This window comes from Orbicella faveolata, unplaced genomic scaffold (genome assembly GCF_042242905.1).
Source record: "Orbicella faveolata isolate gen_17 unplaced genomic scaffold, um_ofav_v1 contig_25, whole genome shotgun sequence".
NCBI classification, from domain to species: domain Eukaryota; kingdom Metazoa; phylum Cnidaria; class Anthozoa; order Scleractinia; family Merulinidae; genus Orbicella; species Orbicella faveolata.
The window spans coordinates 3,962,501-3,978,805 of record NW_028301553.1 but is presented as its reverse complement, the minus strand read 5'-3'; the positions used below and the strand labels follow the sequence as shown (position 1 = coordinate 3,978,805).

General features: G+C 41.1%; 2 protein-coding genes across 2 annotated transcripts; one reads left to right on the top strand and one right to left on the bottom strand.

Moving 5' to 3' along the window:
- The first annotated feature begins 2,064 nt into the window (after positions 1–2,064).
- Positions 2,065–4,637, top strand: LOC149108621 (uncharacterized). Its single transcript, XM_089295056.1, has 2 exons — positions 2,065–2,843; positions 3,071–4,637. The coding sequence occupies exon 2, from the start codon at positions 3,732–3,734 to the stop codon at positions 4,368–4,370; it is 639 nt and encodes a 212-aa protein (XP_089151182.1). The 5' UTR covers positions 2,065–2,843; positions 3,071–3,731; the 3' UTR covers positions 4,371–4,637.
- A 4,492-nt stretch (positions 4,638–9,129) lies between these two features.
- Positions 9,130–12,136, bottom strand: LOC149108620 (uncharacterized). Its single transcript, XM_089294769.1, has 2 exons — positions 12,024–12,136; positions 9,130–9,958 (listed from the first exon to the last, which is right to left on the bottom strand). The coding sequence occupies exons 1-2, from the start codon at positions 12,082–12,084 to the stop codon at positions 9,594–9,596; spliced, it is 426 nt and encodes a 141-aa protein (XP_089150895.1). The 5' UTR covers positions 12,085–12,136; the 3' UTR covers positions 9,130–9,593.
- Between the last annotated feature and the right edge of the window lie 4,169 nt (positions 12,137–16,305).

Here is a 16,305-nt window from a genome sequence, read left to right as displayed (position 1 = left end):
CTCTTATATTGCAATAAGAATCTACCACTCTGCTGAAATAGTGAGGTGCCAAGGGAATAGCTAAGAAAATGTGCTTAATTTTGGCCCCGCTGAAGAATATCTTTCGCTGTACCTGTGCTAATACGTAAATGGCCAACTTCGTTCCCAGGGCTTTTCCTTTAGAGACGCCCCTCTCAAGCCCTAAAGAAAAAGCCCTGGGAACAAGATTTGTGTATGCTATATGCTCCCTAGTTATTACCCTGGGTACCAGAGTTTTTTCCTCGCGCGCAGTGGATGGAAATACTTCGGAGATACTTCGCAGCCGCCGTGCCGGGGGCTGCGAAGTATCTCCGAAGTAGGGGGTCCTCCACCCTAAAACCAACCTGTCTTACAGTCTGGAGAAGGGCTCCCGATAACGGCAGACCGCTTGTCCGGGATGGAAATTAGATCAGCCGTTTAAAAGCCTCAAGACTGGAAAGGCAACTGGGATAGATAATATCTCTGCATTTTGTTAATTATTAGCCAACATGCCAGTGGATGTTACTTATTTTGTCTAAATCAACGGTTACCTGACAATAAGGTTGACCAACAAAGTCCTAATTGTTATTCCCGTGTTATCTAATGATGCAAACTTGACATTTAGAGTAGTGCGGTATTTGGCGAGTGTTTTTGCGATATTGCGGTATTTGCCGAATCTTTTTGAGGTATTGCGGTGTTCAGAACCCCCCCAATGTCCCCTTCTTTAGAAATAAAATAACGTAAATCTTTCCTGATGTTTACACAATACAAAAGCAAATTTGACAGCCTATTTTCTTTATCTTTCTATTTTGAGTATTTTGGTTAAGACCTGTATTTGAGTATGTGCAACTGCGTTTGACTTCAAAGTTATAATTTCACTGAAAGAAGCTGGAAAAAGACTAATTCATCAAATTTGTAATCCTGATAGCGGCATCGCAGTCTCAAATGAAATCCAATGTCTGTCTACTTCAACCAGAAATTGTAATTGTTAAAAGAAATCTTCACTAGTTCGGAACGACCGTTAGCTATACATGTGGCCCTGTTGTTCAAAAACTGGATAAAGCTATCCATTGGGTAAATCACTATCCACTCAGGGTTAGTGATTTTTCGTTGGCAAGTGAGCGAGTGCCTTCTCGCAGCTTCGCAACTCGCGCCCGTGGGCCAAACACGAGAGCCTGCTCGCTGGCACACAGGCTAAGTTACCCATCTTTTAGTGAACCTGGCCCTGGTAAGAGCGTGGTTCTTGAGAAGACTCGTGAGTAGCACAATAGCAACAAGCTACTGTCGTGAGTTTCTGGCTCTCAGGGTGCTTGGAATCATATTACGACGCAGTTAAGGTGATTCCTCACATTTGCATTGCGCATCCTTACTGCGCATAACTTATGGCGTCACTAGCGCGCGCTCATGCACGCGCACATTGAAAACATGGCGGATTTGCCTTGATATTGAGTTCTGTCAGTTGAAAAATGGCTATAGCTCACTAACGAGCTCGGGCACCCCAATTATTTTTTCCAGTCGTTTTAATGAACTAATCATTAGCTTTGCGTGATAAAAAGACTGATCTGATTTCTATTGCTGAAAATTGACGAAATAAAGAAAATAGCAACTGCACTGTTTGATAGCCGTGGCAAGCAATTTGGTTCCAATATTTTAACAGGGATTCAGCTGTCTGTCAAAATGAAACGTAAAAAGTCTATTTGTGTCCGACACAAGTATTGACTGTAGTTTGAGGCGTGTATTCATGAGTCTAGGCTCACAAAGATTTCACAATAACTTGGAATGCGTTCTTGTAATGAGCATTAAATAATGCTAAAATGGGACAATTTCAATGCCTCACTGCCCCTTAAAGAGCATGGGCAACCCCCCTTTTCACTTTATAATTAAAGTTCTCATATGATAAATATTCAGTGGACAAAGTTTGAACAAAAATCTATTGACAGTTTTATTTCAGGGGAATTACCTTAATTTAGATTCTCATAATCATATTCCTCACTAGAAATAATGGTTGCACCTTTTGTTTCAAAACAGGTTAAGTTTGAGGTAGTTTTTACTTGGCCCCTTATGTTTTTACAGACAAAAGCTATGCAAAATAATTTTCGCGTATTTGAAGAACTTGTTTTCTTTGATTTGTGGTTTGCGGTTTCCAGATTCCGGTTTCCGGTTTCTGATTCCGGATTCCAGATTCCGGATTCCGGTGTCCAGGTTTTAGGGTTGCCCTGAAATCGCTGGAACAACAAGTCCATTTTCTAAAGTCCACTTTCCAATAACCTCGGCATCGCCTTCATTGCTATCTTCTGCATTCAGGAAAGTGCAAACAAGATGGGATAGTTCAATAGGTACATGCCCAACTAGAACATCAGAGCCACCACTGCTGTCTTTTCCATCTTTATATAAACGGACCGCAAAGTCGTCATACGCTTTTGCTTCTTCTCTTTTGTCCTTCTTGCACGCAAGCTTTTCCCCAATCACTGGAGTCCATCGTACTTTGTATACATGGTGCCCCCTTATTACAGATGTAAATTTGGTCTCGCAAAACATGACAAATGAACATGCATTTTCTACTCTTGCCATGATATCTGGTCTAGATTTTTACTGAGATTACACATATAGCCCGTTTTACAGATAAAATAGGACGCCATATTGAATAAATTTATTTCGCAAAGGACTATGGGTCGAGAAGGGGGCAATGGTTTTGATGCTGGCTCGTGGTAATGTGAACTTCTGGAGATTTATTGTGGAGATTTGATTCATTATTGTCGAGTCCGACGGTATCGCGAAATACATATGGGTGGAGGTGACCACTGCGCCGTGTTTGGCTGTTCCAATGATCGAAGAAAGCCAGAAAGGTAATAATTTTTGTTTGCGATTTTACTGATGTTGAATTTCGGGAAGTTTACAAGTTCAACAACCCAAGCTGCTTGGATCTATGGTGTGCTGTTTTTATGCTTAACATTAGTTTGGTTCATTCATTCGTGTTTAAACTGATCATATCTAAGCTATAAGCATTTCTTCGATATTAAATAAAATATACAAAACTTCTGACGGCTGATGCAAATACTTGTTACTATTGCAGGTGTGTTATAAAACCACATGTTCAATGTATGAAGTGATATAAGCCACAGCCAAAGCACTTTAAATTATGGGAACGACTTGTCAACCACAAAAACGTTCGAGTGACAGCAAATAGAAGGTTCTGCAGTAATCATTTTGTACACGGTAAACCAATGGGAGAGCACCCACATCCTTAACTCTGGCTAAGGGGATATGGTACAGATAAAGAGACTCATTGTCATAATGTTTCAAGAATTATCGAGTCCTGAAATAATGTTGATGAGCGGAGTGACGTGTTCATAACCACTTGAACAGGTGCCATTAAAAGAAAAGCGACACATTCTCAGACTAGTACCAAATCTAAAAACCTTGAAGTTCTACCTGAAAACACTGACAGTAGAAAGGAATCAGCTGAGTCTCTGTCATCAATTTCAAAAGCCTTGGAAAATGATAACACATACTCTATGTATGGGCAAACTGAAACTTGTAGGAAGAATTTGGTTGTCAAACTAGATCATGCTTGACACAACAACACAACATCCTCTTTATTACCCTTTTTTCATTAATTAATACAGAAATATATAAAATATTGCTAAAAATCAGGGTTCTGGCAACCCGAAATAACCACTAGGTTAAAAATGCCGGGTTGACAGTTTACAAAGTGTAAGTGTAGAAAGGAAATTATGAACATTCTTGAGGAAAATGAAAAGCTCAAAAATGAAAATGAACAGCTACAAAAGTCTCTAACTGTAGCAAACCAAGTAATTACTGAAAGCACCAAGAGAGACAATTGTTCTGTAGACAAAGTGAAATATTCTGATTCCTTAATGAAATTATACACTGGACTAGAGAATTATGATTTATTAGAATGGATTTACAATCAAGTAAAAGAAAAAGTGCCATTCTTACAATATTACAAGGGACCAGATTCACACAAACTCAAGAGGTCTCAGATAGGCAGAAGTAAGAAGCCAGGTCCAGAAGGGGTTTTGTCTCCTGAAAATCAGCTGCTACTAACACTGATGAAGCTGCGACGTAGTTTAAATCGCCAATTCCTTGGTCATTTGTTTGGAGTGTCATCAAGTCTTGTGACAGTTATTCTGTCTACCTGGCTTCCTCTTCTATCATTGGAACTTAAGCCTGTTATCTTCTGGCCAACACAAGAGCAAGCACAGAAGTACTACCCGGACTGTTTTAAGAAATATAAGAATGTCACTGCCATCATTGACTGTACTGAAGTGCCCATTCAGAGGCCTTCATTAGCCTTAGCTAATGACCGGTTTATTTATTCTACAAAGAAAGGCCTACTGCTAAGCTACTAGTTGCCTGTACACAGGTGGGAACTGTTTCTTTTGTTTCATGTGGTGCAGGAGGTGCAATGAGTGATAAAAGACTTGTCAAAGAAAGTGAGATACTATCCAAATTTGAACCAGGAGACACTGTCCTTGCAGATAGGGGCTTCAATATACGGTCAATGTAAAACGGAGACTGCAGACTGGGGGTAAAATGCAGACTCAGGGTAAAATGCGGACTGAGGGTAAAATAAAATATTTAAAATAATAAAAAACGAGTCACAAATGCCTCACTCAGTTTTGGCTTCTCTTCTGTCAAAATGGTCATACTAATGATTATTTGAGAACGCCGAAATGCTATAATTTCTCTTATTATATGGCTAGCTCCGTGAGCGGGCAAGATGAATCCTGCGCTGTGATTGGCTACCCGAGCGGTCAAGATGGAGCTTTCTTGGCCGCTCGGGACTACCCCGCCGTGTCCCGCAAAAAAATTTCCCCGAAAGCCATGTAATAAATCCTTGATTGGCCAAGCTTGTTCGGTCAAGATGGCTGGATATTGGCCTCGTTCTTTTTCTGCGAGTTTATGGACCTCGACTCCGTCTCGGTCCATAAACACACAAAAAAGAACTTGGCCAATATCCAGCCATCTTGGACTCACACTTGCTCAATAACCCATACGTGTTTGGATAGCCAACTGTCACCTTTCAGTAAATACCAATTCACAAACCTCTTGATATATTAAAGTCGAGTGCAAAGATTGAATGTCTTTCACAAACTAGACTCGATACCTCCGAGTTTAGCTTGCCCTGTTGTTGTGCTGTCGTATTTTGCATGCCTTGTGTTCCGAACAATTCCAAGGCCAGTTGAAGCAACTAAGACACGCGGTGGTTTGAACGTTATTAGGACTTTGTCGAAAACAGGATGAAGGAAATGTGCCGCAAGGGCTGTGACTAAAAGTGGGACGGAGACGGGGGACTGCGACATGGTACTCGGGGGAGTTGGGACACGAGGACGTGGGGACGTGGGGACTCGGATACTCGGGGACGTGGGGACGTGGGACGCGGGAACGTGGGGACGTGGGGACTTGGGGACATGGGGACGTGAGGACGCCGGGACTCGGGAACTCGGGGACGTGGGAGGCGGGGACGTGGGGATGTGGGGACGTGGGGACGTGAGGACGCGGGGACTCGAGAACTCGGGGACGTGGGGACGTGGGGACGCGGGGACGCGGGGACGTGGCGGCGCAGGGAAACGGGGAAGCCAGGACAAGCGGGGACTTGAGGATGTGGGAGGTAGGGAATCGAGGATGTGGTAAACAAACAACACCTGTTTTTGGCGTTGAATTTGATATCAAGCCGAACTTGCCGAACCATGGAAGCTGGAAATCATCATCTACTGGTCTGCTTAAAAACTCTTCAGCATACAATATCTTTCTCTTGACCACCGAAAATTGTACTTCACAAATTGAGCCCAAAAAAAAAGGTGTTTTTTGTTTACCACATCCTCGATTCGATACGTCCCACATCCTCAAGTGCCTGCTTTTCCCCACGCCCCCACGTCCCCGCGTCTCCGCGTCCCCACATCCCCACGTCCCCACGTCCCCGAGTCCCACGTCCCCATGTCCCCGAGTCCCACGTCCCCACGTTACCACGTCCCCGAGTACCCGAGTCCCACGTCCCCGAATCCCCACGTCCCCACGTCCCCGAGTCCCACGTTCCCATGTCTCCAAGTCCCACGTCCCGACGTCTCCGAGTACCCGAGTCCCACGTCCCCGAGTCCCCACGTCCCCACGTCTCCACGTCTCCACGTCTCCACGTCTCCACGTCTCCACGTCTCCACGTCCACGTGTCCCACGTCCACGTGGCCCAAGTCACTAAGTCCCACGTCCCAGTCCCCCGTCCCCGTCCCACTTTTAGTCACAGCCCGGTGGAATAATTGGTCGGTCCCAGACGTAATTGCGTAAACAAAATTCAAAATGGCCGACAAGCAAACAAAGGTACGATGTGGAATTGCGATTGGTTCGGGCCCTTGTGGGAAACTTGGTTCAACAAAATGGGGAGTTCAAGAATTCGAGGTTGATAACATAATATTTGACTAAGGCTAGGAAACGCCGTTTGAGTTTTCGGGATTTTGGAAAAAAAATCACGGGTGCGCGTACCAACACTCTCAAGTCTTCATTTGATCCGGATTTGATCCTCGTTTTATTTAATTAATATTTTATTTTACCCTCAGACTGCATTTTACCCCTGGTCTGCAGTCTGCAGTCTGCATTCTACATTCAGTCTGCATTTTACGCCCGGTCTGCAGTCTGCGTTTTACAATGACCGCTTCAATATACAAGAACTTCTGCTTCCTTATTAAATAAAACTTGCTATGGCCCCTTTTCTGAAGAAAAAGAAGCAGTTTTCCTAGGAAGAAGATGCTTGCACTAAGCAGGTGGGAAATGCACCCGGGGGGGGGGGGAGGCGGGACACTGCCATATATGGGTTATATAGGTATGTGCCGCTGGGTGTCCAGTTCAGTGTTGATATGTTGAATAGAAAAGTTCAAAGTGTTGAATACCACTATTGCAAGAATGACAGTTCATTCAGTGTTACATAACTACAAACCTAATGACGATGTAGAAGTATGATCGGTTCTTGTAGGTTAACAAGTCCACAAATTACTACTGCCATATGGTCAAATAGGTCAAACATGTCTAAGGGTAACTCAGATGTTAAGATGTCAAAGTCCTTCACTCTGCCAATCACTCGCTCAATACAAATTCGAGCATTTCCCAAGGGGGGGGGGTACTTTGGGAATTTCTGGGTGGGGATGTGCCACTTGGACCCTGGAACCCTTAGCCTATACCAGAGCTAGTCCAGCTGAATTTTGCTAACCTATACTAGAGTAAACTCCCCAAATCCCCCCATCTGTCGACACTGTTGAGGCTGATTTGCGAATATTTAAACTTGCCGATTGATTGTTTTATATTTTTGAGTGGCAATTCCTGGTTTCCTTACTTTAGATAAAATCTTCAACCAACCAGTCAGTTTTGTGAAAAATGTTACCCTATTCTAGACCCAAACGCTCTGATTTATATACCCTATCCTAGAGTAAACTGCTTGAAAACCATACCCTCCACAGCGGCACATACCTACATAGCCCATATATGGCAGTGTCCCCCCCGGGACTGGATATCAGGCCCCAGATGATGATAGAATTGATGACACGGTCCACCAGATACATGTAAACTGCTATCCAGAAGACCAGTGTGAAAGAAACTAACTATGCTACCACCTGGATAGTATTTGTATCTAAAAGCTGCTAAATTGTAGAAGACTATACTTTACTCACTTTTGTCCCAATATTTTTCCACGTTGATCTGTGATAGCTCAGGGTAGCTAAATGCACTTTCCTCCCACCCTTCGATTAATGTATCGGGGTCGGGAAGAATGATTCTTCCTCCTTCTAGACTTAATTTCGTTAAGCGTTCACTCTCCACTTTTCTTTGACTTTCTTGAACACTTTTGACTACTTTAAGCCCCAATTTATGCACGAAAACAGCAAGGTTTATTAATCCTTGTTTATTTGTGTTGCCTACAGGGGCTAATAAGTATGATTTCAACTTTTCTACTCCCCAGCTTTTAAAGTTATCTTAGTCATTTTCTGCGTCTTCACAAACATTAGCAATGCTATCTTGCAAATTATGCCCCCTTTTCGACCAATAGTCCTTTGTGAAATAGATTTATTCAATATGGCGTTCAATATCTGTAAAATGGGCTGTGGCTTAGTTTAATTTGTAAATTTGTACATGTACAATTGTGAAATAGTATTTGGAAGCTTCCAAAGGAGCAGAATTATGTAAAGATTAATATTATATTAAATGAATGATTATTCTTGTCACAAGGTCTGAAAAATTTTATAAATGAAGCCTTCGACTGTATCGCACAGTCTTCATCAGCGACATCGCTGATGAAGACTGTGCGATATTATAATATTATGTTGTTTCATATTTTGTACAAATGCAAGTGTAATATTTTATCATTAATAAAAATATTGTGGCACAATGAGGATTTAATACTTTGATATGTTTTTTTGAGTGAATGTGGGTTGAAATGTAATGCAACAACTTTATGACATCAGACCACTGTCCATGCAAACATGTCATGTCTTTCTTTGTTGCAGAGGCAAAATAACGGCAGCAAATTTTAACGCAACTGACTCATTATTGCTCAATTTGATAGCACTCTGTTTTTTTTTTTTGCCCTCTGATCTGTTGCAAATTACAGCTCTGTGTCTCATCTCTACAGTGTCTTGTTATGTCTGTGGACAATATTTTATTCCAGCTGAACGAAAAAGTAAAAATGGCTAAAATTGGATGTGACAAATATTAAAATGAAAGCACAGCTGTTTCAGGCCTGAAAATGAATGGTTATGTTCCTTTTGCCCATCAAATCAAACAAGACCAACCAAACCCATAAAAAACTCAAGGTATAACTTGAAAAATTGAAAACAAATGTTTGATTCTCTGACATTTTTGTGGCAAAGTTGAATTACAAGTTTCCCCTTTTTTGGTATGATTCATTATTCAAGTATGTTCATTGTTATTCTATGCTGTAAATAATTGAGAGGGTTTTTACCATTTCCAAGAAATGTATAAGAATTAAGTTCTGGCTAGGCAGACATGAATACTACAAATTGAACTAACCAAACCTTCAAGTAAATTTGGATTGGGAGATAAACGTTGTACTGTGGGCCTAAATTTGGGACAGAAACCCCCCTAGAATTTTCAGACAGTGAAACACGCTTGTCTATTTGCTATTCTCTTACATATTTATTGAACTTTGCTATTCTCTTTATTGTTGAAATCGTGCATTACTACATTTCATGTTGGCTAAGCAAAAGAGGGATTACTCATAGTGTAAAGAGTTCTATTCTGTGTGACTCAAGTTAAGTCTACATATAAGGTTTTAATTGACTACCAAACAGATTCTACCTGGGAGTAGTCCAGGTTCTCACCTCCCCTTAATGGAGGAAGACTGGGCCCACTGTTGTACACCTTTGCCAGCGCTTCTCCTTTGGACCACCTTTGAATCTGCGCTACTGTTTATCTACTGTTTATGGCACCACTTATACGGTCTTATTACATTTCATACATAACGACAGCAAGACTTCTACAAGTACTTGTCTAGTAATTTGTGTTACAACCACTCAGCTAATTATAAGTTGATCAGACATTAAAAGCATCTCAAACCAGTCTTTGAGCAAGACTTAATGAATAAAGGCTAGAACCAAGAAAGCAAATGTCATGCATATTCCTAGCATGACTTGGTTGATGCTGTGTGATGATCCTGAGTTGCAGTTGTTTCCAGTGCAGCAGCTGTCTATTTCGGTGGTACCCCATGAGAAAGGGGACGTGGGGCATTTGGGCAAATCTTGTGAACTGGCTCCACAGCTCGACAAATTTGGGGCGTTACATCTCTTGTAGTAGATAGTTTCAGTGGTACTGCCCTGAGTGCATGTCCGAGTACCTGTGACACATTGTGATGTTCCTAATGGGCATGTTATTGACTTCATCTTTGACTTGCAGTCTCTGGCGGAATCTTCGCTGGTGCAATTGTAGCAGCTCAGAGAATCTACGTAGGAAATGACAAAACATTAATTCTATTCAGACAGGGCTTTTCATCTTCTACCATGGGGGCAGAAAGGAGAAACTGTCTCCTTCTCAGTAGCTGTTCAAGAATAAATTTTATGGACATGGAGTAGAGTATGTATGAGGTAGGTTTGAGGTTTGACACATGAATTTATGACGTCATTACAAATGGTGCCCCAATAGCCACCATCTTGGGTCCACTTTCTTGATATAATGTCAGAAAACCATCTAGAACTACCCAAAAATAATAAAAATCAATAAAACAATGCCTAAAATGAAAAAGATAATTGCATTAATACAACTATGTTAAAAGCGAAAAACCAATGCATCAGAAAAGTATTAAAAAAAAAATAAAAAAAAAATAAAAAAGAAACACAAAACAATACAAGCCAAACTTGAAAACGACATGTCTGTCAAAACACGGTTGCCATGGACCATAAAGACATGTCATACCAAATTCTTTTAAAGACCCAAAGTTTAGCAGCTTTTACTAAAATATTACAAAAATTACAAATTCTTAAGTTCTGACTTTTTGAGAAGAAGTAGAAGAATAACTTTATTTAACGAGGGTAAAAACACGCGTAAACAGCTAGCACTGACAAACTAGTGGCCCTCGTAAGGAGTTCTTTGAGGAGTTCTGAATTTACCAAAAAGAAATTCCTTCATTTCTAGCCTCCTGGTTAAGAATTTTAAGAAACCTGAAAGTGAAAAAATTCTAGCTAAAAACATTGCCGAACCTCCGCCACGACGCTTATTAATCTTCTCGACGTTTTAATGTGGCACTTGTTTGAGGGCGCTGCTTATTTTATCAAAATGCAAAAACGCATTGAAAATGTTTTTGACGTAAACGTATCTAGTTATGAACTCGTAACAACAGTGGTTGATTTTATGAATTCGTTTATTGATCGATCGAAAACATATCCGCTCAAACTTCACACGTGTCGTAAAATATATACAAGTGATTTGATCATGATATAAGAACCGGAAAATCAAGTTGAAATCAAGTACGATCTGTACAAACAAAACCAAAACTTCGTGAGTAAATGTTACATAATTGTTACGCGTGACTGTTCGTGACATATCTCTTTCCTGTTCAGAATAGATATCGATATCAACAACAACCAAACTCAGCTTAATACCTATATGTGACTTTTCTTTCCGCATTTAAACATTTAACCCCTGCGAGCTATACTTAGGGTGCGTTTTTTAAGAAAATCCAAGATTGGATTCTTAAATCCGAAAGAAACCGAAAACGGATTTTGCGTTTCTTTACTAAACAGATCAATCCAAGATCTCTGGGATCATGGTCCGTCAAAGGAAACGCAGAATCCACTCCCAGTGTGGATCCAATACAGTATTGGATTTTCTTAAAGAAACGCACCCTTACAAATTCAGCTTTCACACAAGAACTATACCTGATATGAGGGGAACTTCACTTCCTGCTAAAGAGTAAAGTGAAAGACTAGACTAGCCGATCGATTGTTGAGGGGTTTAGGGCCAGACTCTTTTTATCCCAATAGCGATTTGGTTACATTTATTTCTTATTTTGTTTTACTTTTATATCTGCGGTGATGGGCTAATCCCTTTGAGCTTTGCCCATTTATACGAGTTTCAGGGGTGGGCGTTTTTTCCAGAAAACACGCTAAATTTTAATAGAGAAGAATCAGGGCAGTCCATCAGTAGAGAGCTGAAACCCCCGCTCTCGCTTAGCGTGCAGTCTCTCGCACGTCTTTATCGACTCTCGTCAACACTCGGTTACTCTCATAAAGACCATTCAAATTTTTCCTGATTGTCGACACGTTCTCGCTCTTACATCTCGTGACTTTCTTCAAGTCGCGTGTACTCGGTATTCGGCCACCCTCAATGATACTGATCGATGGAAGTTTCGGCGGTAGCTTACTTTCGTTTGTCTCCAACGCTTAGTCGAGCTACGAGATGACCTCGGTTGAATCTGAGCGAGAATGAAAGATTTGGGCGCAAACCATAACAGATGTTTCGACATGGTAGGAGATCTAACCTAGGTGCACGAAACTAACACCCCTGCTTACCTCCTCGAACAATGAAGAGAGCCACAACAATTATGGCAACGTGGAAATAACTGCGAGCCATATTCACTGCTTCCGCTAAACAATTGCACACAAGGGTGGTTCGCGAATTTAGTTATGTGGATATTTGAGGTGGATATTAGAGGACACCCCATATAAGGTAAGGGTGGGCTTGCACAATCATTCATCAGTCATTAGCGTGATACATATCGGCTGACGTGACACAAGTGACAGTCAGCCCGGAGAGAGGTATGATGACAGACACCTTTATTGATTCATTTTTTTCTTTCAAATGCGAAGGAGTCTGTCTTTCTCTCAGGCAGTGTGACTCTCGCTGCCTTGTAGCAGAAGAAGCAGTCCTATAGTCTCACAGGTAAAAGCATCATTGAGATTCCTTCAAACGTAGATCAACGTACGTCAATCAGACAATGAATTAGTCAGTCAGTTAGCTTGTTATTCAGTGAGGGTCTCCCAGGGGGGGTCTTTGTTCCCTTGTTCCCTTCCAAAATTGCCCTATGTTCCCATGTTCCCACACATTTTCGTTATTTGTTCCTCTTTGTAAATTTTTCGAATTTTTGTTCCCCTGTTCCCAAAAAATGGCTAATGTTCCCTTGTTCCCTTCGATATTTTGCCAATGTTCCCTTGTTCCCCAAAACCCCTGGGAGACCCTCTTCAGTCTGTCAGTCTCAAACAATCGTCTCTACACGTAGTGCCTATAATAATAATAAATTACAGGAAGCTCTCTCACTGACTGTCCTGTTCTCTGTAAAACAGGGAACTTTTCTGTATCACGCTAACTGACTGATAAATGATTTAGAGCTTAATAAAAGCACGTGTGATTCCCTGACAGTTGAAACAAGTCCAGTTCAGTTCTTTCATTTTGATCCGCATCAGGATTTATCATGCAAGGTCCTGACACGGATCATGGTATATCATTTACAATGATCACCGTTATCTTGGATCGTAAACAATTGATACATTATAGATAATTCATATAAAAGCTAAGCCAATAATTCCACTCCCCCTCCCCCCTCCCTCCTGCAATCAACAATGGACAACGGGACTGACATAGCTATTTCCGAATTTAGCAGCCTTTTCCTGTTGTTACTCCACCCGAAGGGCTGTACCTTTTGGATGGCGAAAACGTTCAACAACTGTGGGCCGATCCATCTTCGTAAACTCCGAGAATATATTTAAAAGAATAAAGCCAGATAATGCTTGTTGAACTAAAATAATTTGTGCTACACCGGAGCAGGTAATGTCTTTTCTTTGTATGAATGAGCGCCATTCGAAAGAAATAAGAGATCATTTTGGTTCCCGTCTTATTGTATGTTTCGATATATTATTTCCGACTGCTTCGGACTTAACAAGTCAGTTGACGTTTGAGTTCAGCACTTTCCAACAGCTTTTGCTTTCGGAGTACTGTTTATTTGGGATTTGCTACCAAGCAGGAAATCTTTCATTTGGGATCATGGTGTACCATTTACCACAGATAATCAAGCAGGAAATTACGGCGACTTTCAAAGCTTCTTGTTATATTCCTAGTGTAAATAACGATGTGCAAAACCTAATTTCACCGTTTTTTTTTTTTTTTTTTCGCTCCTGTAGATTTAGCAGGTGGAAGGACCTCCGCGTCGAGAGGGGGATTGCTATAATCAGCCGACAACATTCGTTGTTGTGTGTTTTGTCCTGTAATATTTTGTTACAAATGTTACAGAACTCGATGGAGCCGTTTTGTTATGGCTCAATTATAGCTATAAAAGGCAAAAAAGTACCAAAGTTTATTGTGTGTCATTACTTTTATTTCCAAACAGATTTAAGACCAGAGAGGACTTACATGAATTTACATGTATAGAGGCAAGGTTTCTTGAAGCATAGCGTAGTAAGACTCAAGTAAAACAAATTATACAACTTACAAGACTTACAAGATCACACAGTGCGAGCCATCTTTAGAGTGTTAAAATTGATGATGGGTTCTTGAAATAGCGGTACTGTGCCAGTTTAAAATAAATGGCTTTTCGCGATCACACTTCGTGATCCACAATTTTTTCTGTTATTGATTGGGGAATGCCTGAGAAACCAAACACTGTACACGTGTGCTTGAAAAGTTTGACGGTCCCGTCAAGTTTGATCAACCAGTCAATCAATCTACTCTTTAAGAAGAGTTTAGAAGCCTTGTGTTTGTGCCTTATTGAAATCTATCAATCAATCAATCACTCAGTCAATCAATCAATCAATCAATCAATGTCTCAGAAACGTCTGCTCTGTGTTTCCACAAGTATACCACTCTCTGTTTGTGTGACAATGTGTGGAGGACTGTGCTATTCAAAAGCTTTGTCGCTAGTCAAATCACCCTCGGTAAGGGCTATTTATGGATCTTAATAGCGCTTTTTAAACTGATTACATTACTTGCATGAAAAAGTTTCGGACGATTTTAATTTCGAACGATAAATGTGTCCGAAAAAATAACCGTCCGAAATATTTACAGTATATTAGAAGTTCAAAGCTCTTAGTTTCCTTTATGGAGAGGACTCATGTTGAGACACTTGTTGAGATACGTAAGAATTTGTATCATTTTATCGTTGGTGTATCTGTAAAACCTTGAGAGTATGGTAAAATTAGAACCATTTTAACACTCTTATATTGCAATAAGAATCTACCACTCTGCTGAAATAGTGAGGTGCCAAGGGAATAGCTAAGAAAATGTGCTTAATTTTGGCCCCGCTGAAGAATATCTTTCGCTGTACCTGTGCTAATACGTAACTGGCCAACTTCGTTCCCAGGGCTTTTCCTTTAGAGACGCCCCTCTCAAGCCCTAAAGAAAAAGCCCTGGGAACAAGATTTGTGTATGCTATATGCTCCCTAGTTATTACCCTGGGTACCAGAGGTTTTTTCTCGCGCGCAGTGGATGGAAATACTTCGGAGATACTTCGCAGCCGCCGTGCCGGGGGCTGCGAAGTATCTCCGAAGTAGGGGGTCCTCCACCCTAAAACCAACCTGTCTTACAGTCTGGAGAAGGGCTCCCGATAACGGCAGACCGCTTCATGGTCCGGGATGGAAATTAGATCAGCCGTTTAAAAGCCTCAAGACTGGAAAGGCAACTGGGATAGATAATATCTCTGCATTTTGTTAATTATTAGCCAACATGCCAGTGGATGTTACTTATTTTGTCTAAATCAACGGTTACCTGACAATAAGGTTGACCAACAAAGTCCTAATTGTTATTTCCGTGTTATCTAATGATGCAAACTTGACATTCAGAGTAGTGCGGTATTTGGCGAGTGTTTTTGCGATATTGCGGTATTTGCCGAATCTTTTTGAGGTATTGCGGTGTTCAGAACCCCCCAATGTCCCCTTCTTTAGAAATAAAATAACGTAAATCTTTCCTGATGTTTACACAATACAAAAGCAAATTTGACAGCCTATTTTCTTTATCTTTCTATTTTGAGTATTTTGGTTAAGACCTGTATTTGAGTATGTGCAACTGCGTTTGACTTCAAAGTTATAATTTCACTGAAAGAAGCTGAAAAAAGACTAATTCATCAAATTTGTAATCCTGATAGCGGCATCGCAGTCTCAAATGAAATCCAATGTCTGTCTACTTCAACCAGAAATTGTAATTGTTAACAAAAATCTTGACTAGTTCGGAACAACCCTTAGCTATACATGTGGCCCTGTTGTTCAAAAACTGGATAAAGCTATCCATTGGGTAAATCACTATCCACTCAGGGTTAGTGATTTTTCGTTGGCAAGTGAGCGAGTGCCTTCTCGCAGCTTCGCAACTCGCGCCCGTGGGCCAAACACGAGAGCCTGCTCGCTGGCACACAGGCTAAGTTACCCATCTTTTAGTGAACCTGGCCCTGGTAAGAGCGTGGTTCTTGAGAAGACTCGTAAGTAGCACAATAGCAACAAGCTACTGTGGTGAGTTTCTGGCTCTCAGGGTGCTTGGAATCATATTACGACGCAGTTAAGGTGATTCCTCACATTTGCATTGCGCATCCTTACTGCGCATAACTTATGACGTCACTAGCGCGCGCTCATGCACGCGCACATTGAAAACATGGCGGATTTGCCTTGATATTGAGTTTTGTCAGTTGAAAAATGGCTATAGCTCACTAACGAGCTCGGGCATCCCAATTGTTTTTTTCCAGTCGTTTTAATGAACTAATCATTAGCTTTGCGTGATAAAAGACTGATCTGATTTCTATTGCTGAAAATTGACGAAATAAAGAAAATAGCAACTGCACTGTACTCTTTTCTATTTGCAGTTTGATAGCCGTGGCAA

Bases quoted from the DNA above. Each gene is read 5' to 3' on its own strand.
- LOC149108621 (XM_089295056.1), top strand. From the start codon at position 3,732: ATGAACATTCTTGAGGAAAATGAAAAGCTCAAAAATGAAAATGAACAG.
- LOC149108620 (XM_089294769.1), bottom strand. From the start codon at position 12,084: ATGGCTCGCAGTTATTTCCACGTTGCCATAATTGTTGTGGCTCTCTTC. The intron at 9,959-12,023 runs GTAAGCAGGGGT...TTTCCTACGTAG, and splicing joins TCTCTTCATTGTTCGAGGAG to ATTCTCTGAGCTGCTACAAT.